At 39.3% G+C, this 22,902-nt stretch overlaps 2 protein-coding genes across 2 annotated transcripts; both read right to left on the reverse strand.

Moving 5' to 3' along the window:
* Positions 1–642: 642 nt before the first annotated feature.
* On the reverse strand, positions 643–15,452 carry LOC125762381 (uncharacterized). The gene is made up of 2 exons (XM_049424409.1): positions 14,630–15,452; positions 643–1,034 (listed from the first exon to the last, which is right to left on the reverse strand). Exons 1-2 carry the CDS (start codon positions 15,450–15,452, stop codon positions 643–645), a joined length of 1,215 nt encoding a protein of 404 aa, XP_049280366.1.
* On the reverse strand, positions 9,239–22,838 carry LOC125764979 (glycine, alanine and asparagine-rich protein-like). Its single transcript, XM_049429780.1, has one exon. The coding sequence runs from the start codon at positions 16,779–16,781 to the stop codon at positions 15,888–15,890; it is 894 nt and encodes a 297-aa protein (XP_049285737.1). The 5' UTR covers positions 16,782–22,838; the 3' UTR covers positions 9,239–15,887.
* Between the last annotated feature and the right edge of the window lie 64 nt (positions 22,839–22,902).

The following is a 22,902-nucleotide window of genomic DNA, read 5'->3' on the forward strand; positions in this document are numbered from 1 at the left end:
CACAGACACACACCTTGACAGTCTCCCCTCCCCCTTCCCATCATCCATTGGCTCTCTCTCATTACATTGGGTTCACTTACGCACCCATGAATGTCATAGTGTTGAGCACATATTTCTTGCAGCGGTAAGGAAACCAAAACCCCATTATAAACAGTGGGATTCAAGCAAAAACAACAAAAGCCCTTTCGGCTTTGTTGTGTGTGTCACTCATTAGTAGCTGGCAGAAAAACGTCACTTACTAAGAGCATTAGCAGCCAATTCTGATTAGGGTTGACTGTTCACTTAGCTGTCAGGTGATGACACAGATGCTTGCGTATTTTCTTCTGGTCGGTGGCGATGGCACACAGCAAGCAATATACATTATTTTTTGTTTATAGTAGAGAGGATACACAAAAACAAACGCAATGAAACAGAAATGGACGCAAAAAGAATAACGCGACATGACACCATCGTCGGGTTGGTAACCAAAGATATAATATCTATGAATGTGTTGGTGTATGTGTGTCTGTGTTGTGTATTTGTATGGGTATGTGCATGTGCCGACACGGCTGTGTGTGGCACACGGGTTTACGGGGCGGGAGAAGAGGGCATTGCGTGATACACCCGCTGCCCGTCCAGCAGCACACACACACCACCATCACCTTACATCGGCAGCTTGCAGTTCGGGGGATTACTAAACTTGGGCGCGCTGAGCCGATCGGCATGCTTGATCCGGAGGTGCGATCGGAGGGTATCGATTCGACTGTAGGACGCCGGGCAGTACGGGCAAAGGGAGCGCTGGGGCGTATGCGAATGGAAGTGGTGCCATCTATTGGTGACCTCTTTACCGCACGAGCGGCAGCGCCAGGCCGTGCCCGGCTCCCTCGACGGTGTGAACATGTTATGGTAGGACATCTGATGGTGCAGCTGATAATGCGTGTGGTGCGGAAGATCGTTACCATCGGGCGACGAGACAAGACTTGATGGTAGGATACTGCTGGCGTGCCGTGACAAGTGATGCTCGTACCGACTGCCACCTCCACCTCCCCCCGGCCCTGCAACCGACAAGAGAAAGGAACAGAGAACACACCGATGGGCAAAACGAAACGTGATCAAGGGCGGAGGGCCATCATACCATCCCGTGTAGAAGAGGGTGGAGAGAAAGAATGGGGTTTGTAAAGAAAGGAAATGGAGTTGGTTTGGATGGTTGATGCGATGTTTGGCAGTGATGGGTGAAGTGTTTTTGTTTGAAATAAGGACAAGGGATATGAAAAAGAGGTTTTAAAAAGAAGGAAAGCGAGAGACAGAAAAAGAGAGAGAGAGAACAAGAGTAAAAGACAGAGAAAAGAGAGAGAAAGAGAGAGAGAGAGAGAGAGAAACAGAAAAAAAGATTTAATGATAGCGGTGAAAAAGATTATTAAAGACGGTTGCGGGATACGTAACTTTTAATGTTTACGGCGGTAAAGGGAAGAATTATATATGTATAAACGTTAATAAAAGGCAGACAAAAAAATAAAAGTAAACACAAAACAACGAAAAAAAAAGATAATAAACCCAAAACAAAGACAAACTAATACCATGAATACAACAAAGAAGTAGTTTTTTGTGTTTACAATCATGTATCCATTCACTCTTTTATTTTATTTTCTTCACTCTGTTATGTACTTTCACACGAATGTTTACTTTAATTAGCTTATTTATTTTCCTTTTGTTTTAATTCAATCGTTCTTTTTGTGTCTTTTAACTATTTCTATTTTTATTTTAGATTTACTAAAAACTTTTATTGAACGAAAATAGTTTTCCCTGGTAAAAGGAAAAAATAAAAGCGCAAATGGAAGGAAACCCAACTGAGAGATAGTATTTTAGTAGCGGAAAAAATAGTTTTCTAACAGAAAGAGATCAATAGAATTAAAGATAGGAAAAGAGATTGAGATAGAATGACAGCAAGAGAGAAAAAGAAATATAGAACGCGAGAGAGAGAGAGAGAGAGAGAGAGAGAGAAAGCGAGAGAGCGAGGGAGAAAAATATACAGAGAAGGGAAACAATAATTTAATCCTTAAAATACTCAAAATCGTGGGCTGGCGGGCGAAAATAAGGGAGCTGCTGTGCAAGAAATAGCAGAAAGGGTAAACTGTTTCCTATGCAACCATTAATTGTAAAATCGTTCAGTTTGACAACCAAAACATAAAAGCTTTACTACTGAAATATTTGTAAATTTCACACGATACTGCGCTAAATAGAAAAGGTAGGATAGAGGTTAAAAAATCGATCGAAAATTATGGAAAAATATAATAACTCTGTTTACGGACAGCTACGACCGACTCATCTGTTATACACTTTAATTTTCATCTAACAGACAAGGCGTCATTCTCTCTCTCTCTCTCTCTCTCTCTCTCTCACACACACACACACTCTTTCTCTTTCTCTCTTTGTCTCTCTTTCTTATGTCTTTCTCTTCTTACATTCTCTTTCTCTATCTTGCTTTTTCGTTGTTTGATGTTGTTTTATTTGGTGTTATACACTACAGTACCGATAGCGAGTATCAAATCTTTCACGCAGGTCATACCGTGCATTTGAAACCAAAGTTTACTCAAATCGATGAGCACATAATTTAACTACGGAAAAAGAATAGATCCCATCTGTGCGAGGGAGAACGATTCAGTAGGACCAGGAATATGCAGAGTATGAAAATACAAAACTAAAACAACAAGTAAAACTAAATAATAAGCAGTAAAATAAAACAAAAATATTATATTCAAATCAATGTTATGAAATCGTGCACAAATGATCGCAACAGAAAAACAAAATACAACGCAACATCAACAAAATAAGCAAAACAAAAATATTAATGAAACGATTTAGGAAAATAGCTAAAGCGCAAAAAGTGTGTAACGAAGATGATAATGCAAGTCAGCGCACATAAGTTTAATATTAATGATAAATAATGCAGTACAAATGAAACGTTCAGGCATGAATGGGTCAATTGTGAATGTGTTGAATTACGAAAAAAGGGGACACGTTATGGCGGCAGTAGATGTAATAAAAACATAAAACAAAACCGACCGCAATATAAACCCAGTATTGGGAATATCAAACTAATGGTGAGAAAGTACCAGTATGAGAGCTAAATAGTATGTGTGGAATAAGCGGAGCAATGAGAAACAGCAGTACAGGAAGTGGTTATCGCATTAATAGATAAAGGAACCAAAGGAAGGAGCAGTGAAAGAGATACAAATACAATTATTTCGTGAGGCAGATTAAGTCAACCAACGGCAGAGAAATACAGACACAAAGATAAAAAGTAATAAGAGATAGAGAAAGAGAGAAAGATAGAGAGATAGAGTGAAAGTGTGTGAAAGACAGAGAGAGAAAAAGAAAGATATATAGCGAGATGTGGAGATCAGTACCCGTAAATATCGAAAACAAACAAATAAAGTTAAAAAAAAACTCATATTTCAAATAGTAACGTAACAGTAAAAAGATAAAAAGAGAATAGAGATACAGTAGTAGTAACATAGAGAAATTAATGAAGAGATAATTTTGAAAGCCAAATGCAAAAAGTTCAGATCCTGATGTATGACATTTACTCATGATGGTGATCATAACACATATGTCTTTCTTAGACTGCAAAAGAGTAAAAGAGAGCTACCGACAAAAATTTTACAAGTAATAACAGTCTCCCGCGTCTTACGCGTGAGGTGAATGTTGTCCCAGTTACTAAGTTGTGATCGTGTACATCACGGCGTTGTATCGTTATTTCATATTTACACACGCAAATATTTACAGGAGCAGGGTTCTTGTACAGCAGATCAACTTCAAGAAGACCATTCCTAATGGCAAATGACTAAGAGATCAAAAACCCACGAAGTATCGCTCGCGCTTAGAACCTAGAACCATACAAATGCCCAGCACAAAGCGAACCGGACACGCTAATATCTGCCAGCTTGTCAAAACACTGTCAAACAAGCCAAATTGGCAGAACGAACTCCTCAAGGAACTTGATAACTCCCGGATAACTCACAGAAATGTTCGTTCCCATTTTAGTGTTTGTGTAAACATCTGTTTGGAGGGCGTCACTCAGATATAAAGTATTCGATTGATGTAAAGTGATTAGAAGAGGAAGGAAAGATGTTTTCACCTCCAACTATGTATCGAGGAAAGTTTCGTAGGAGAGGGGCGCAGCAGCCTTGTTGGAGATGGGGGGATTTTTTTTCTAAAACGTGACGTTTCTAAGAGAAACAAAACGACCAACAGAAGCGCAATACATCCGTATTGACATATTTCGCGCTGAGTTTTCCTTTTTGAGTTTTGAAGAGATGGTGGTAATGGTTGAGGGGGTCAGGGGGGAGAAGGGGAAAACCCTCAGCGATCGCCCGTCAATCGATGCCACAACATTCACACATTCAACTCGGGATGTTTGGAGCGGCAGTGCATGAGCAACGTATCGCTGCGTGTGTAAACCGCGGTACACAGGCTGCAGGCGTATTTGCCGGGAAAGTGCACGTAGTAATGATTGCGCACGTTGCACACAACCTTCCCGCACAGCAGGCACCGTTTTCGCTCGTCCAGGGAGTTCACCTTCTCGAATATCTGCGCAATGCGATAGGTCTTCAGCTCTGGAAGTGTAATCAGGATATAGGGCAGCAGGAGAAAGAGAGAGAGAAGAGAGAGAAGAGAGAAGAGAGAGAGAGAAAAGATAGAAAGAGATGACTGACACTCTCACACACAATGAAGTGACTTGGTAACAGAATAGATCGATTGTTTCATGTTTTTTTAATCTTTTTTTCTCAAAACAAAGTGCGCGCGCGTGTGTGTGTGAGATAAAGCGAAGAAACAGAGAGAGAGAAGAGAGAGAGTGAGAGAGGAGAGATACGAAGAAGAAGAAATAGTAGAAGAAGTACAAGTAGCAGAAGATGAAGAAGTAAAAGAAGAGATGCACGCAAAGTATGAGAAATACAGATAGTATACATGTATATATACGTGTGTGAATATGTGTGAGAGAGAAAGAGAGAGAGAGAGAATAAAGAGCGCCAGAGAAGATTGACTTTAAGAGAAAGAGAGTTAGCCAGACTGAGAGCGAGATAGAAAATGTGATTCGAGCAAAAAGTAGACAAATAAAGTGTACTAGGAGTATCAATTTTATTAGATATGAATGTGTGTGAGAAATAGAGAAAGAGAGAGAGACAGAACAAATATAAGATATAGAAAGGCAAATACATTGTTTGGAAAAGGGTTTAAACAAAATTCGAGAAAACTTGGAACAAGACCTAAGCTGCACGAAACTGTTACGTACTAATTGATAGTTCTAGAGTGTAAAAGGGACATACAGCGAGAAGAAGAGAATGAGTGTGAGAGTAAGAGAGAGATAGAGAGAGAGAGAGAGACAGACAGAACAAGAGAGAAAGTCAAACGGTAAAGAGCAGTCAGGTGGACAGAATAAACATAGAAGAACATAGTTCGCAAGCATAAAGATAAACGTACAACGTTGTAATAGTAGTAAAAGTAGTGAACCGATCCACATATGAACGTCAACGAGGCGAATATACTAAGCAAGAAATGCAAAAATACTGAGCAGCAAGATACCAAAAAACTGACAGTCGCAGACCAAAACAATACCGGATTTGTCAAAAGAGTATCACAAAAAAAAGAAAAAAAAACTTCAAGCAGGAACAATAGCAAAACAAAACATAAATATATGATATAATTAAAAATAAAACAAGAAAACCATAAAAGTGTTTCGCAAAAACATAACAAACTACTAAAATGAAATAAAAAAGCATCAAATTAAAGCATCGATAACAGAGAAAAAAGTAACTAAAATAAATAAAAAGAGAAGAGATAGAAGATGGTCAAAAAGGGGAAAAGGGGAAGCTATCAAAACGTGTCAAAAGATGAGCGCGCTGTAAACACAAAGAAAAGGTAGGAGGGATAGAGACATTTCAAGAGTTGACAGTGCGTGCCATACGCTCATCCTGCAACCTCATACATGTGAAGACAGATACAACGTGAATTGGATCTCCTTTTACGGCAAACAGAAAACCAACGCAGCCCACAGTACTGCACCGAGGTATAAATAGACTCAACATTGTTCACCCATATTGCCAGGAAGAAGCTTTATTGCAGATCTGATTGGATTCTTCTCGATTCTCCGTGGTGGCAGAAATTCATAAGATGTTCTCCAGCTGAGACAGGTTGAGACAAGAACGACACTAGCATGTTACACAATATGTATAACAAATAATTGCAGGGTTACTAGTTTTACTTATACATAATACCAACGTTACAGAGAAAACAGAGTAATAAGAATGTGATGTAAATATTGTAGATATGAATAGAAAGTAGAGAGAGAAATAGAGAGAGCGAGATAAATTGACAGAAAGCCACGAAAAATCGAAAAGCGGTGCAATGAATAACTCATTACGTTCGGTTAAGATCACTTATAGGAATAAGTATTACTAGATAGAGAGCGGCTAAATATATAAGTAGCAATTAGGAAGAAGTTAGTAATTAAATGTTGGGTATAAATCGATCTGACGTATAATCAAAACTGGTAAATATATTGCTGCCAACAGATATTTGCAGATAGTGCCTAATTGAGAGAGAGAGATAGAGTGACGTGATGTTTGGTTTTTACATACATTATTTAAACACTGTGCTGTATTTGTTATTCGTCGGATTTAACTATTAGAATGCAATAAGCATGTAGATTGATATTTTTTATCAGTGACACCAGGCTAATCATGTACGACTTTAAAATTTGGGCCCATACAGTATACTTCGACGGTACTAGCCCTCCTTTAAGTAAGATCGAATAACTAGAAAAGTGATTGTAATGTATTCGCTATTATACAACACGTACTAAAACCAGAAAAATTATCCATTCATTACGATTTGAACATACGCACATAAAAACGTGAGAAAATTTTCTACAGTACATGGATAACACTAATAACCTGTGTAGAGACCTTCAGCAAAAGGAACTACCGTACGGCACCGGTTGCACGTCGAAAGTAATGAACACTGCATAGTAAACGATTAACTCTGTTCAACATACACCCATAATTCGCTAACGAACAACACAACTACCATGTTTTTAAGCTATCCATAAGATCATTGTGGTGAGCTTGATTCCAAAGCTTCACATACCGATGCATTTGATATGTTATACTTTAAAATGTATACCATTAATCACACAATCACTAAACAAACGCAAATAGGGTAGAACCATGTTAACAAGTCAATGATACTGAAGTTTAAAAAAAAATACCGAACGATGTTACATAACGAGAGTGCTTTGAGAATATACGAGTGTGTAAATGTGTTTGTGTGAGTATGTGCGGGAGAGAGAGAGAGAAAGAGAGAGAGAGGGAAAGAGAGAAAGAGAGCGAAGAAAAATATAGTATTAAGATGCTGGGTGTCCTTTAATGAGTTTTGACGTGTATAATTTTTTGTAGTATTCTATCGCTCTCTCTCTCTCTCTTTCATTTTTTTAATACATAAAAGCTTTGCCCATAAAAGATGAACAATTAGAATCAAATGGTTTTACTTTCCATTTGTTTTTTGTTTCTTTGTTCCAACGGAATTAGTTTTTTTTTATATTTTTTTGTTTTTGTCTGCTCTGTATTCATTATTATGGATTGTATTGTAACACATATTCGATACAGAGTTTTCTTTCCGCCCAAGTTCTGTTTTTGATATTTTTTCTACATTGGTTAGTGTTCTTTTACAATCTTGTTTCTTCCATTCTTTTAAATATGTTCCTTTCTATCTCACTTTATGTCACACACTACCATTCCAAGAACTGTTCTTAAATTCAATATGCTCACTTCCGTTGACATCGGATAATTGTCCAGGAAAAAGGAAAAGGCACTACCAATAATGCAAACTTCTCAGTGTTTATGCGCGACAGGAAAACGCCATATGACCAAATGACAAGATAGTAGAAACGATATAAAGAGTTGTGTAACGATGTTTGTATTTTTTTTTCTTTGCCTTTGTTTTATTAAGTCTTTTAGTCATCAAATATAAATTATTTTAGTATAAATTATAACAAATAGGATTTTAGCTTTTTTTCTTTCTTTTGCTCCCTTTTGCACATCCTCTTCCACTTTCAAAGTTCGTTCAATTTGTTACGCTTCCGTTTCACCCTCAATGTGTGTTTTTCTCTCTTTGCTACTACCGTAATCTGGTTATTTTTTTAACTTGTGTGTTGTTTTCTCTTTCCTTGTTTCATTTCCTTTTCCTTCCTTTTTTCTCTTATCTTTCATTTATGTTATTTTGATTTTTTTTCTCTCCGTTTTTCCCCTCATCTTTACTATGTTTACATCAGGTAAGATTGAATTATACACCATCGGAAAGAAAACGAGAAGCGAAGGATATATAACAAGAACAATGATAAACATTAAATATAAGAATCCGAACACTAAGAGTTAAGAGATTAAAAGTAAATGTGTTCACGCTAGTACACATATGGGCAGTACGGGTGTGGCGGAGAACAGCGGCGCCTAGGGAAGCAGAATGTGAGTGCATCCCGAGCTGTAACCCTTTCCCCGTTTTTTCTTCTCCCTTTATTCCTTCCACAATGCCATAATCTCCACGTATTTGTTACGTTTTTTCCCCTCGAAAAAAAATATTCCACACCTTTTATCGATTTATTTATTTTTTTCTATGGGAAAGAGAAAGAAGAGGTGGCTTCTCTTATTCCTACTCAGCTTCCGCGCCCCCACTAACCCTTCTTTCCCTGGTTTGTCCTACAATCTAAGCGGATCGTATAAAACATAAATAGCGTTTATTGCACGTACAACTTTTTGTCTAATGGTAAGCTAATGCAGGCAGAAAAACGCAAAGAAAGAGCCCAGGCGGGGGGAAAAGCGTTGTTTTCTAGCGGAAGTGTTTCTAGCACATTAAGGTCCGGGGAAGGGATTTGGAGAAACGGACCCAACTCCCCCCGCACACAGGAACCATTGCGAACGCCTACAACTTATAACTTATACTGGATGTTTGTTTGCGTTTGCTTAATATGTAACATTGTCTTATAGGACTTATTAAGCCCTTATCCAGGGAAGGTGATGCAGGAGGGTAAACAGGGAAAGTGATAAAGGGATCGTCGAGCAAGAGGAACAAAATTGCATTTCTAACCCTAATAATTCAATGAGTACCAAATCACCACAAAAATGACTCGCAGCAACAAAAAGGCATTTCCTTCCTATTAACGCTTTCCGGATCTTGGCCTTTAAGCTTATCACTTACGGTTGTTCCCTCTTTATAATCCCTTTTCTCCCGTTTCGTACATCGAACTAAAAGGGGGCTCCTCGTTCGCACACCTTCCCCTCTTTTTTAACCGAGAAACATATGTAAACCTTTTAAATGCATTACCCGTTCGGCTTGACCGTTGCTGGCCGTGCCACAATTGCACTGAAAATTGCTCAATGAGTCTTTGCAATGAATTAGCTGCACACTAACAAAACAATTAACAAACAAACAAACAAACAAAAAAAAATTATATATATATGTATATATAAACAAATAGTCAACTAAAAGCACGGAAAGGGCCGAAACTGTGCAAAACGGGTGAGAGAGTTAAGAGGGTATTATATATGTATATATTTTATGGATAGTTTGCGTTTGCAGTTTTACTATTATTTCGTTTACGACAGATCTAAGAGCGGTACCCAGTTTTACTGAAATTAAGTTACACGTTATGTTAATCTAAGTAGCAATGAGATTAATAATTGAGTGTCAAAAAGTAAACCCGTCGCTGTATGCGTGTACGCGCGCGCGCGCAGTTGCGTGTAGCGTGTGGAAGAGAGAACGGGCAAGAGAGAAAGAGCGAGGAAGTGTGTAATAAATTTGTGCAACAGAGGGATAAACCTTTCGCTCAACTGAACCAATGTGTCACTGCGGGGTTACTAATTAACTATAGTGGATGATCCTCCGTTTTCGATACTAATATTAAACATAAAAACAAACTTTTTAGCGGTTTGCAAAGGTAAGTGTGTGTGCGTGTTATTCGTTCCTTGGTCCTTTTTTCTCTCGTTTTGTATGTGTTATTTTAAGTATACTATTTCTGAATGCTTTTATGCTACGTCTGTGTTTCAAATTAGTTAATTGATTTACTATTGTTCACCTATTTGTTTATGAGCTTGTTGTTGAGCTAGATAATTATATAAGATGCTTTCTTTTTTTCAAAGCTAGTCTTATTTCGGAAGCTAATGAAATAATCTAACAGTTGATAGTTGATGGAAAAAAGAAAAAAAAATACATAAAATTAGTAACCATAACGACACGTTGCTGGTTTAGCTAACTCATTTCCACCTTTTACTTATTTTTTGCCCTTTAATGATCTTCAACGCTAAAAGCGTTTGTTTGGAGGCTTTTATATGTTAAACTATAACATAGACTAGCGCGCAAAGTAGATTTTTTTGGATTTGTTTTGTAATTCTGATCGTTTTTCTAATTTTCCTCTTAAGATTTACCTCGCCCTTTTCATTTCTTTCCTATACACTTCACAAAACTACAAATTAATACGTTCTCTTAACACGCTGGACAGGTAACATACTTAGGCGATTTTAATAAAATTTATAAACAAAATATAAACGAAAAAACACACATAAGCTAAACTGCAATGCAAAAAAAATCATACAATAATACACCTATGCCGACCATTTACCGTAAAGGGAGGAAAGTGTTGGACACGCATACACACAAGCACACGCGCACATACATATGCATATTTTGTGTTGAGATTAATGTTTTATAAAGGGAGGTAACAAACACCAAAAAAACCAACAGCATCCGGGGTGGTAGAAGTAAACAAATAACAACGAAACTTCACAACAAAACAAAAAAGAAGGCATGTAAATATGGGAAAACGGAACCACATAAAGAGTTCGATACATTTTAAATACAACCATAGAAAATGAGGTAGTACGTTATACTTTTAAGTTAATCATACATACTATTTATATAATATGCAAACGCGCGTACGTACAAAACAAAAAAGCAGTACAAAAAAAAACAAGTAAGCGAAAACTAATACAACAAAACAATAATAAAATGAAATTGAAAAGTGCTAAAGTACTAAAAAAAACAAACCGCGCGCTTACACAACCTAAGTGATGATTGTTTTGTATTGCAAATCATAACGTTTCCTGTTAAGTTTGAGTAGCGTAATGAACCATGGTAAAGACCATAATCACTACAATATTAAATTAATTTATAATTAGAATAATATTAATAATTATAATAAAAAAGCATACCGGGGTGGTTTAATTACGAAACTTGAACATAAATAGCGTAAAATTGTGATTTTTATATTGCACATTATTAGTAATATTAACGATATATGTTGGTATATTAAAACACTTGGCCTATGCATTAAAGAGATGTCATTTGTGTGTAAGCGTGTGAACTAACACATAAATACTCCACGCTATGTATACATATCCTATTACAAAATACATATACATGGCAAAGAATACTTACATACAATATCATTCAACTACACTCAACTCACACCCAACCGCACAAACACGCAGGACACACACACATACGAATGTCACACATATTCGCTCTGGTTCGTTCACTCGCAACAAAAAAAAACACATCCATACACACATGTAAACACTAATCTGAGAAAACACATCTACTATTCCTAGCAAAAGAACGGAAACGGTTTATGAGGGTATTTGCGCGCATTTGTCAAACATCCTGAAGCTGGGGCTTGTTTCGCGGCAATATTCGCTTTCGCTCTTTAGATTTACAAATTCATAGGTCTGGCCATTTTTTACTGGGTATTCTGTTCCTGTTTCATTACTTTTGTCTTGTTTTAGTTTCTTTTTTCTGCTTCATCCTAACAACTTTCCTTACGCGCGCCTCCACTCACGGACGTGTGGCTGAAAAGGACCTATCCAAGGAATGATTCTACACGACTGACCAACCTAAACAAGCAGTGTTCTAGGAAAAGGTGTTGTGGTTTCAAATTGTTTGTTCGGAGCAGAACGTTTACTGGGCATTTATAAAAAGATGTTGCTGTATATTTGCTGTAGTGTTCCCGGCATAATTATTCTAGAAAGTATTTTGACTACCACCTTCCCTAAATAAGTATTCTACCTCTTCCACGATTTGATGAACAATGTCAATACACGATCACGCAATCAGAGGAAAATATGATCACAAAATCGAGTCGGAAAAGGAAACGAAAAGACACCTTTAGTTGACTGGGAGCTATAACTTCCTTTTTTGTTTTACCCGTGTTCTACAAAAAACAAACAAACAAACAAATACTTTCGAAATGAACAGAGTGTGCGCTTTTACGCTTTATGCTCCTCTTTCATACTAGCTAAGTGTACTTACTAAAACACGTTATTCTTTTAGTAGCCCTATAGTAATATGCGCAGTACTATTCCCGTTCGACAATGTGTCAAAACATTCAAAACTCTGTATCTCTCTTTCTCTCTTCCTCTCCCTTCCTTTTTACTGCTCGCTTGCTTATTGTTTTTTTCGCTCTATCGCCAAAAAAAAAGTTCAGGAATGTTCCCAATGAGAAACGTATCACGTGTTTGTGTTTTAAGTTGACAACTTGAACCACTTTACATTCATTACAGTTCGCGAAGAGAAGACGACAAGATGTAAAAGCAACCAGTACACTAAAAAAGACCACGGATATACATAAAACGCAAAATTTCAACTGATAATGAAGAAACTGTCTCCAACAGTGGTATTGATTTACTAAATCTTCATTTTACTTTAAACGTTTCAGCAATTATTATTTCAAATAATGCACACGAAGGTAATCACTCTTCATCGAAAACCTGGCCTAATGCCCCGTATGTAATGTGTGTTTGACCACTGTTCTTAAAATTCGGTCACAATTAATTCTTACACTGAGATTAAAACAAAAACAAAACAAAAAATGCAATGGAGGGTTGCACAGGCAGTGATGCGTAAGCAAATAAAGATGAACATTTTAAGTAGATATGTGTATATAGGTGTGTATGTTTGTGTACTTGTATACTGGCGATAATAGTGTACTGATTTTTTTTCTTCCCTGTTATGTCAGTAGCGATCAAACGAATAGCACTGTCAAACGGTTTAATGATGCCCGATCGGAAAACATTCACTATGTGTTGTGACTAGATAAGGATAGCTTTACAATGTCATAATTTGATCCCCTCGCCCCCGCACCTCCCCAACCCTTCCAGACCTAACTCTACCTCCTCATCACCATTCTCTTCCCCCTTCCCCTCTTGAAGAAAAGCACCCTTCCTTCTCTAATGTTCCATTCCTTCTCTCACTACGTCCCCTGTTAGCAAGACATCACGGTGGTGTTCTTCCTTCTTTCCCCACAGCTGAGTTCTATCACGCAAAACGGTTTTGGATATTACAATCCCATAATGTTCTGGTATGTGTGGTTGTGAATAGGATAATACGAGGTACCACGCATCTTTAGATTAATATCTCGACACAACATTCTTCGTTTCGAAGCTGTGCGGCTTGTGCTCTTTTGTTTGCTGTCCATCTGGACACAAGTGATTTTTATCACTTATTTTTACAATAATTCATTCTAGTATAACTAAAAAAATAATAATAAACAAATCTCTACAATAGTACAACGCATGCATAAACGACTATACCTAGCTTGGGTACGATGAGACTAAGTTAGTGAAGAAAAGGATATATGTAGCAATACGGATGACTTATCCAACGGCTGCTCAAATTTCCTTCTGTTTACGGAACGCATGTAGTGGAGAGCGATAAAGAAGAAGTTGTTGTTCGAAAGAGCAAAAAACAAATCATAAACTCTAAACAATAATAATCAAATCTGTAATGCTAATTGGGACGTGTTGCTTTGCGAGAGTACTTGCTAATGGAAAGGTATTTCGTTAAATGCACCGAGTTTGTTCGCTTGAAAGCGAAACGATAACAATAAAAAAATTAGACTACACAAGTGTGAACAGGTATTTGTGGAGCGAAGAGGGAAAGGGAAGGAAGGGGGCGGGGTGACGGAAGTAATGGGTGGAAAGAAAACAAAACTAATTACGCACGATTGTGTGTAACTATCAAGGCTAGGGCGCTAAGCTTATCAAACTATACGATCAACGTCAACGATTATAAGTATCATCGGGCGATATACACGAGGGAGGGTGGCAGAGAGTTGTTAATATCCGGCACGACATATCTCAAGAGCCGCCATCAGTAATCAAACTTGCGTAATGGGTATCCCAGCGGCAAGACAAGTGCCTATAAAAGCTCCTAATTGCACAATCCTTTATAACAACGAATTGGTGTATGGGCGTAGGTGTGAATGTGTGTTGTATAGCTGTGTGTGGCTGTTGTGTGAGTGGAAAAGATCTACAAAGCAGAAATAACCAACAGATATGTCGAGTGTTGCCATTTGGGTTTAGCAATATTGTGTATACGAGTGTACGTGTGTATGTGTGTGTATGTGTGTATGTGTGTGTATGTGTGTATGTATGTTTCTGTGCGTGTGTATAGTTTGTGTATGTTTATGTGTGTGTAGAAATACAGGAGGAAAGCGAGGCGGCCATATTTAGCAGGAGATGATGAGCAGACGCAGAGAAAGTAGATACACGACACGCCAAATACGAGCAGAGACAATAACGAGAACAGGGTAACACGACGACTTAACCTAGCTGCGTAGGACAAACGACCGTGCCCGTATGATGAGTGCTGTTACCACCAACACTACCATTACCACCATCGCCAGCATTACTGTCCTCTGTGAAACCTTGATAGTCGGCTTTCGAATCGCCCAGCCGGTAGGTCGAAGATGGTTTATGGTCCGGAAAGGCGACAATTCCCTTATCGCAAATACCCGCTAGAGGGCGTTTCATCTGCCGCCGTCGGCGACGTCGCTGCTGTTGTTGGTGCTGCTGCTGCTGCTGATACTGCGGATGTCGGTGTAGCTCCTGTTGTATGTATTGGTTCCTGTACTGTCGGTTCGAGTATTCGGTGGCAGCTATATGGGTTCCTTCGCTTACTGAGCGCCCGTTATTAGTAGACGTGCGGAGTAATAATGGCCAGCTAGTAACCGACGCATCCACGCCTGTTTGCAGCGAGTCGTAACCCCTCCAAGCGCTGCCCCGTTGTGGTAAGGTGGAGTGGGAAGAGCGACTACTACCTCTACAACTACTACCGCACGGTGAACAGAGTGGACGACGTCCGTAAATTGTGGCTGCCAGTGGAAGCACCGACAGTGCACTACCCGAACTACCACTACCGGTAATGTGACGGCTTACTAGCCGGCACGATGGTCGGCTAGACAGGTTTTGCCTTGCAGTAGTACTCCTGCTACAATTGCTGCTGCTAAGATTAGTGCCACCGTTTCCACTGCTGCTACGATAGCGACTGCTGCAATCAATGTATCCAGCAACATCGTCCCGGCAACAGACGTTCGTCCGGTTTATATCGTCGGCACTCGGGTAGCTTACTGCACCCAGTCCGTAATCCATTCTGACCGACGGTGTTGTTTCTAGGTCGGCTAGACTGCTGTTACTACTACCATTCTTCCAGACGGTACAGGTGGAGGTGGTGACAGAATCAGCCGACTGTTGCTGAACCGTTGGTCGCAAAAGTGACGACGAAAGCAACGACGATTGAACAGACGGATATGGATAAATGCACCGCTCTCGACTACTAAGCGGCTGTGAACCAGATGAAGAAGAAGCCACGGCCGTTGGTACGGAAGGTACAGGACGGGGTACGGATGGATGAGATGGTGCAGGTCGCTGCTGTTGCGTTTGGTGACGGTGATGTGGTGTCGTGTCGGAAGTTGAGTGTCGAACGGGAAACTGATGGCGTTGTGGGTCGTCGTCATCGTCGTCTGCGTGGTGGGGATAGTAGTCATTAGGCTGCCATTGATCAGTGCGGGATCTAGTGCTTCGATATCAGTCGGATAGATCGCCACCATTATTACTTTCCCGACCACTGCTTCCACTTCCACACCCACCACCACCACTACCACCGCCGCCACCACCTCCTCCTCCTCCCCCTCCGCCACCAACGCCGCCACAGCCGCCATCTCTACCGCTGCCTGCACCGGCAGCCATAATCCCGCTGCCTGCCAATACACCACCGCCACCACCGACAGCCGCCAGCATACTGAGACTGCCCCCGCTACTGCCGCCGACTCCGCCGGTGCCGCCTGTGCCGCCGCCACTACTACTTCCACCGACGCTGCTAACACCGCCCATACTACTATTACCAACGCCACCGCTCCCGACACCACCAATACCGCCGCCGCCGGTACTGCCGGGCGAGACGGATGCCGCTACCGCCGCCGCTACAGCCGCCGCAGCCGCCGCCGCGGTCGAGCTCGGAATGGGGGGGAACTCGGACTTGAAGGAGCCCAGTGCGTAATTGGCAACTGCTGCCGCCGCGGAGAACTGCTCCGATTTGAAGCTGTTCGCGACCGCGGCCGCCGTGGAAAAATCGGGCTTAAAGCTGCTGTTTGCGGCGGCAGCCGCTGCCGAAATGGCTGCTGCCGCCGCAGCCGCTTGCGACGCCATCGTGGGGGAAAGCATGTTTTCGAACTTTCTGGTGTCGGGGTTGAACATCGGATGCTTGAACTTGCAATGCGTGCGCAGGTTATCGCTTCTGGTGTAGGTCGCCCGGCAGAGTGGACATTCGAAGCGGCCCGGAAAGTGCACATGATAATGGTTGCGTATGTGGGTGACCACTTTGCCGCAAAGCTTGCACCGATGCAGATTACAACCGCCTGAGAGCCGTTCAAAGGTCAGCCGCATGTGCCAGGCCTTGGAGCCTGTTGGGAAGATATACATACACACAGAGAAGAGAGAAAGACCAGAGAGAGAAGAGAAGAGGGATAACAAAAACAATGAGATTGTCACACGCGTGGATCCTTTTTTTCTTTTTTTGGTTTGATTTTTTTGAAGTTTGAAACAAGTAGCAGTGGTAGTAGTAGTAGTAGTAGTAGTAGTAGTAGTAGTAGTAGTAGTAATAGTAGAAGTAGTATTGGTAATAGTAGTAGTAGATGTAGTAGTACAGTAGCAGAAATTGAAGTACTAGTAATAGAACAGTTATTATAGTAGTTGAAGTAGTAGTAGTAGTAGTAGTAGTAGTAGTAGTAATGGAAGTAGCAGTAGTAGTAGTGGTGGTGATAGTGGAGGTAATAGTGACAGGAATAGAAGTTTTGGAGACGATGTATTTGAGTTGTGTACGAGATGATGTCATGACGGCACATCTCACGTCACCTTAGTTTCTATGAATGGGTGTACCATGTATATGTATGTATATGTGTGTATAGGATGGCTGTGTATATGCTTTCTATGTCTTTTCTTTATGGGAAATGCAGGATGAAAGTGTATGTATTCTGATCGATCAGGACAAGGGAAGGGATAACGATAAAGGAACAGGGATAAAGGTAACTGTGGAATCTAGTAAGTATAGTTTGACTTACAGAAGTATAGTTTAGTAGGGATTAGTCTTGCACAAAGAAAGACAGCAACGAACAGAGAAGAAAAGACAGACAATTGTTAATCAAAAGAAGTAGAGAGATCATGATTTATGGAGAAGTGTATGTTTGTAATGATCAAGCGCCCTTCAACGGATACATTGTACAATTATCGTACTATCAATGAAAAAGGATGCTTTTAGCAATAAAAGGACACCGGTTTAAATAGATTGTTAGATAAACAGAAGGCGGAGAATCCTTCGATATTATTTGATTTTTTTTTTCACATCCAAAAAGTAAACCAGCGATGTTCCAGAACATGATAACTGCTGAGGAACGTTAGAAATGTTTTTGTTTACAATTCGTTTATGTTAAAATTGAACTTTTCTAATTTGAACTACACTGATGCCATACTGAATAGCAATCAGTTCATTAATGTTTTGTATTTTGTCATGATACAAACACTAAAACGTTTGCCAATTGATCATTTATAGTATGAAGACAGGATTTATGAAGATAAAATGTTGTTAGAACGATGAGGAAAAGCCAGAAAGCAGATACGGTAAATGAAAAGAAGAGAGAATGGGGTAAAGAGAACGAAAATGTGGAAGGATATTGTATGCTTGTTCGTGTGGGAAGGGAGTATATATGGTAACATGTTTACATACATCACTCGCCTTTTCAAGTAGAAGATGCAAGCTCATGGAAATTAACCTTTCACGAGCAATGTGTCAATTCTGTTAATATTTAAAAGAACAAACTTTATTTTTCTTACTGTCCAACACCCAAAAGATAAGCAAAACTATCACAGGTTTTATGTTTTTTTTTTTCTCTTCCTTTCATACAGTGACGCAAAAGAACTGCTAATGACGTTGTGTTTGTGTGTGTACAGGAGGCAGGAGTACAAACGACGCCACGTTACATTCTGTTCTCTCTTACGCCTTTTTTGGCTTTTGCTTTCATTTTTAAATCCAATTAGAGAAGCTAAGTTAACTAACGAAAACCAAACAAAACAGAAAAATAATATGCACAATATATATATTTTACAATCTTTTCTTGTCCAATTCCAAACCACCCTCTCTTCCCCATTCCCCACACACATTTCTATTTACATTGCGTTTGGTGGTGTGTAGTAGTAGTTGTGGTAGTAGAAGTAGTATGTTATAGTGATAGCAAAAGTAGTAGTAATATGACAGTGTTCGAGCACCAGACAGGAAAGAAAGTGAAGTAGGAGAGTAGAGGAAAGGAATGTTACAAGGTAGAACCGTTACACGCGCGCTGCACATTAATCCCAATTATGGTTTTTTTGTTCATTCTTTTTGCTTCCTCTTCTATCGTTTGTTATGTTTCAGTGTTTGTTACGGTTTTTTTGGGTTTTGGCTTTGTTTCGTTTTGTAATCGTTTTTGTTTTTTCGTTTACGTTTGCATTAACGTTTCCCTTACACATTTTTGTTTGTTTGAAGAAACGTTTTCGTTTTATTTTTTTAAATAATGTTCCAGTGCGAGAGAAAATAAAAAAAAAGAACTCGGTCACTGTCAGTAAAAGGGACAGGCAGGTAAAACTAAACAATAAAAGTCGTCTAGAGTTTGTGCTCATAGTTTTTATTATGATGTACTCAAGGATAGAACAGTTCAAACATTGGAACGGAAACACGTTGAAAAACAATAACTGATATATAGTAATTGATTTTTTTTGCATGAGAAGACAGAGAAGAGTAACAACACACACAAAGTTACATTCAGACACAATGAGTTTTTGAGAAAAATGTGAAGAGCGTTCTACATTACACAACAGAGGAGAATTCAGAACATCGAGAAAAAGGTTTATGGAAGGGTGTGTATGTATGTTTGTGCGTGTATTTGTTTTGTTTGTAAAAGAGCGAGACAGAGACTTTCAGCAAAAATTCTGGAAAGAAAACGACGATACAACAGATACAGCTAAGGACAAACGCCATGTATCGCTTCCGTAATTGGTTCCGCGCGGCATCCTTCAGCGATTTAGATTAGCATTGGGCGGCAAAATGGCGTGTTAACGTGTGTTCTTACAGCTGTGTGTTGATGTACGTTCGGGAAGGAAACGCACTAACGAAAGACAACATAAAACAATAGAGTAAACGGATACAGGTTGCTTTCTATTAACAATGATAGAATAAGAACTTTAAACGACGAACACAAGCAGAGCGCACCAGTGAACAGTTGACATCGATTGATTATCATCCATGTTGGTGTATGTGTATTTGTCTGGTTGTGTAGGTGTATGTGGCTTACACGAAAAAGGACATCGAGAGCAAAAGGAAGAAGGCAAACGATTGAGTAAGATGTGTTCATATGTATTTGTGCGTGTATGTGTGTGTTGGTATTGTGTTTTAAACGATGCAGTTGCATGGGAAAGAAGCATTATAAAAAAACAACGTACAAGTGCAGGGAGTCTAAACGAATAGAAACAACAGAACAGTAACAGAAAATCAATTGAAAACCGAACGACAAAAACGGACCCACACACATGGATGATCACACACACACAGAGACACATAGAGGATGTATAGTAAAGAAACAGCGCGTCAAATTGTAGTGTAAGGATGTGTGTGTGTGTGTGTATATATCAAAATCAAACTAGCAAAGTAGCACTAAGAGGAACAATTGAACTGATGAAACAGTAGAGAGTGACATACGTGAGCATTCACTCGACCTCTCCAATCATGGGTACGAGCGCAATAATACGACACCTAAAACAGTAGGGACAGCGTGTAACGCGTGCCACAGGACCACTGATGAACGGCGATGGCGTAGAGATTTGACCGTTATTTTTTCCATCTTCAATCCCTTAATCCCACTCTGATCCATCCACTCGTAACGTATCTTAACGTTCCGGGATTAGATGATGCGCAAACGTAACAATCGCACAGTAACGAATAACGTTTCAAGCGTGTGATGCATAAATGTCTTAACACAGAGGGAAACAAACAAAACACATTTAAATACACAATCACGACGACGAACTTTGACTACTGCTACGAGGAGTAACGAAAGAACTTATGAAGAAAACAAACGAATACGAAGAAAACTAAGCTAACATGAAAGAAACGTAACCCAACATTTGGCGAATGTAAACTCAATACACTAACATTGATAACGCTTCCTCTCTCTCTCTCTCTCTTTCTCTTTCACGCTTACGCTCCCTTTCTCTCGCCCACTCCGTTTGCAGTGTTTCGCAATGACAGTGGAGTGACAGCTTGGATGGTAACTACGTTCTACTAAGAAAGACTCACATTCACGCATTTGAAGTGGCCACCGTAACGCATGGGTAAGTGAATCGATGCGCACTTTGTTACCAATCTGACATTAACACTGTGGCGCCCACAAAAACTGACAACGGTATCCGTTTGACACAGTTGCTTCGTACCTTCTCATTCCCGTTCATCTCCAATCCAACTACATTGACGGTCATTTGATCGAAAGTTTGCTCCATCACCCTCCTTCGATCCTCTTCCCCTCCCTCTTATCAATAAGCCGTAAAATCCCCACTTACTATTCTATCCCTCCCCCACATCTACCAAAAATGCAACTAACACTTGCCCCGTCGGATTCCCTTTTAACACTTGCCTACCACTAGATTTCATGTTCGTTCCGTAGATTAAAGTATTAATACAATGTATGTTTATGATCACTCTTTTTCTTGTTCTCTCTCTCTCTCTCTCTCTCTCTCTCTCGCTTTATCTCTCTTTGTTTAACACACATCTCGGAGCAAATATTTTTGCGATATTTCTATACGCAAAACAAAACAGAAAAAAGGCCAAATATGTTGTTTTTTGTTTTGTTTCTTCCTTTTCTTATGTTTGGTTTGTCACTATCTCTAAATATCACATCATACGATTTATCTAATGTTTAGTTTGGTTGTTGGTGGTTTAGCTCTGTTTTTTTCTTCGTTTCTCTCTCTATCTCTCTCTCTCTCTCTCTGTCTCTCTCTGTATTTTTCCATTTGGTTACTTTCACATTTTTCATTTACTTACTTAAACAGTACAGTTTTTACTTCATCTTATAACACTATATAAGGTATCATTAAGCCCATAAAGTTTGTTTTTTCTGTTTAACGATCTACGCGTTTTTACCGCATGACAATTTGTTTGGTTAATTTGTCTGTTAGTTCTCGTTTTTACTTTCATTACATTGTTTTTAATACTATACTTTTTGTTGTTGTTGCTTCCTTTAACTGGGCTTCTATTGTTTTGCTGTTCATTTTGTATGTGTATATGTGTTTGTGTAGTTTTTCATCTTCGTGTTGGGAATATGGATAAATTTATTTTGTTATTAATTTTTTAAATTTGTGTCTATAAATCTATCAACTACGCAATTGGTACACTATTATAAGTTCACTATTTTATATATTGGTTTTGCTGTAAGGTTGTCTTTTTTATTACCGGGGGAGGGCCACCTACGCATATAAATATAGTTTCCATATCATATAAAAATATAAATGTATATGTGTTTGTAGATAATTCTACAGATTTTGTTTGTTTTTTGGTTACTGTTTTGTTTTAGCTTTTGTGTATGAATGTGTATACACTTGAGTTTAATATAATTGGCTGTATTATATTTCATTATGTTAGTGTGTTCTTGTGTTTTTTGTTGTTGTTCCTGTAAGATACTTGCTCATCACTAAAAAACTTGTCAACTTCTACACCTAAACCACGAAGCACTCTATTTGCCTGAGCACAGGTGTTACACTAAAATGGCTCCCCTTTGTCTTATTTTTTGTTTTGTCTTGTTAATTTACTACTAAAGTTCGGTTGGGTAATGTGATTCGTTCGTTTACTAGAAACGTACCGGAGATAAAAGCACGCACCGCAACGCAGACAATGTGTGTGGAGGACACGCGCAACGAGAACGCAAACGAGAACGCAACACGACTACGGTTTGAAAAGAGTAACGCACTAGGAAAGAGGACCCCTTTGGAACAGGGGGTGTGTACGAGTATAGATCATATAGAGAGTTACAGCAGGAAACCAATTAAATGTAACCATGTGCCGTATCCTGCAGTGTCCGCCAGTCGGTACAGATAATGTACGATAGGCGCACACGTATATGCAAAAAGGCTGGCAAACAGAATGTACTAGCTCAAACAGTAAGAGAAGAACAAACGGGAAAAACAAAGAGAAAGAAAAAAGAGAAAGAGAGAGAGAGCAAGAGAAAAAGAGAGAGGGAAGGGGGAAATAGATAGAATTGAAAATCGAAGTAAAAATCTGTTTTCATCGACCAACTCAGACTAATGAAACGGAACACACGTTTAGAATGGTTCTATAAAAACTCAGTTCCCGCCAATTCATGCTATCCACACTTTATCAATCTCTCGTTAATGAGAAATTTTAAGCAACTTGTAAAAAGTCAGTACAGTTTTGCTATTTGTGTGTACGCCTGCATTAGGACCAATTATCATGCAATAAACCACACAATGCGCCTTAAAGTAGGCTATTCGTCCAACAAAAGCTGCT

The sequence above is a fragment of the Anopheles funestus genome, chromosome X (assembly GCF_943734845.2).
Source record: "Anopheles funestus chromosome X, idAnoFuneDA-416_04, whole genome shotgun sequence".
Classification (NCBI taxonomy): domain Eukaryota; kingdom Metazoa; phylum Arthropoda; class Insecta; order Diptera; family Culicidae; genus Anopheles; species Anopheles funestus.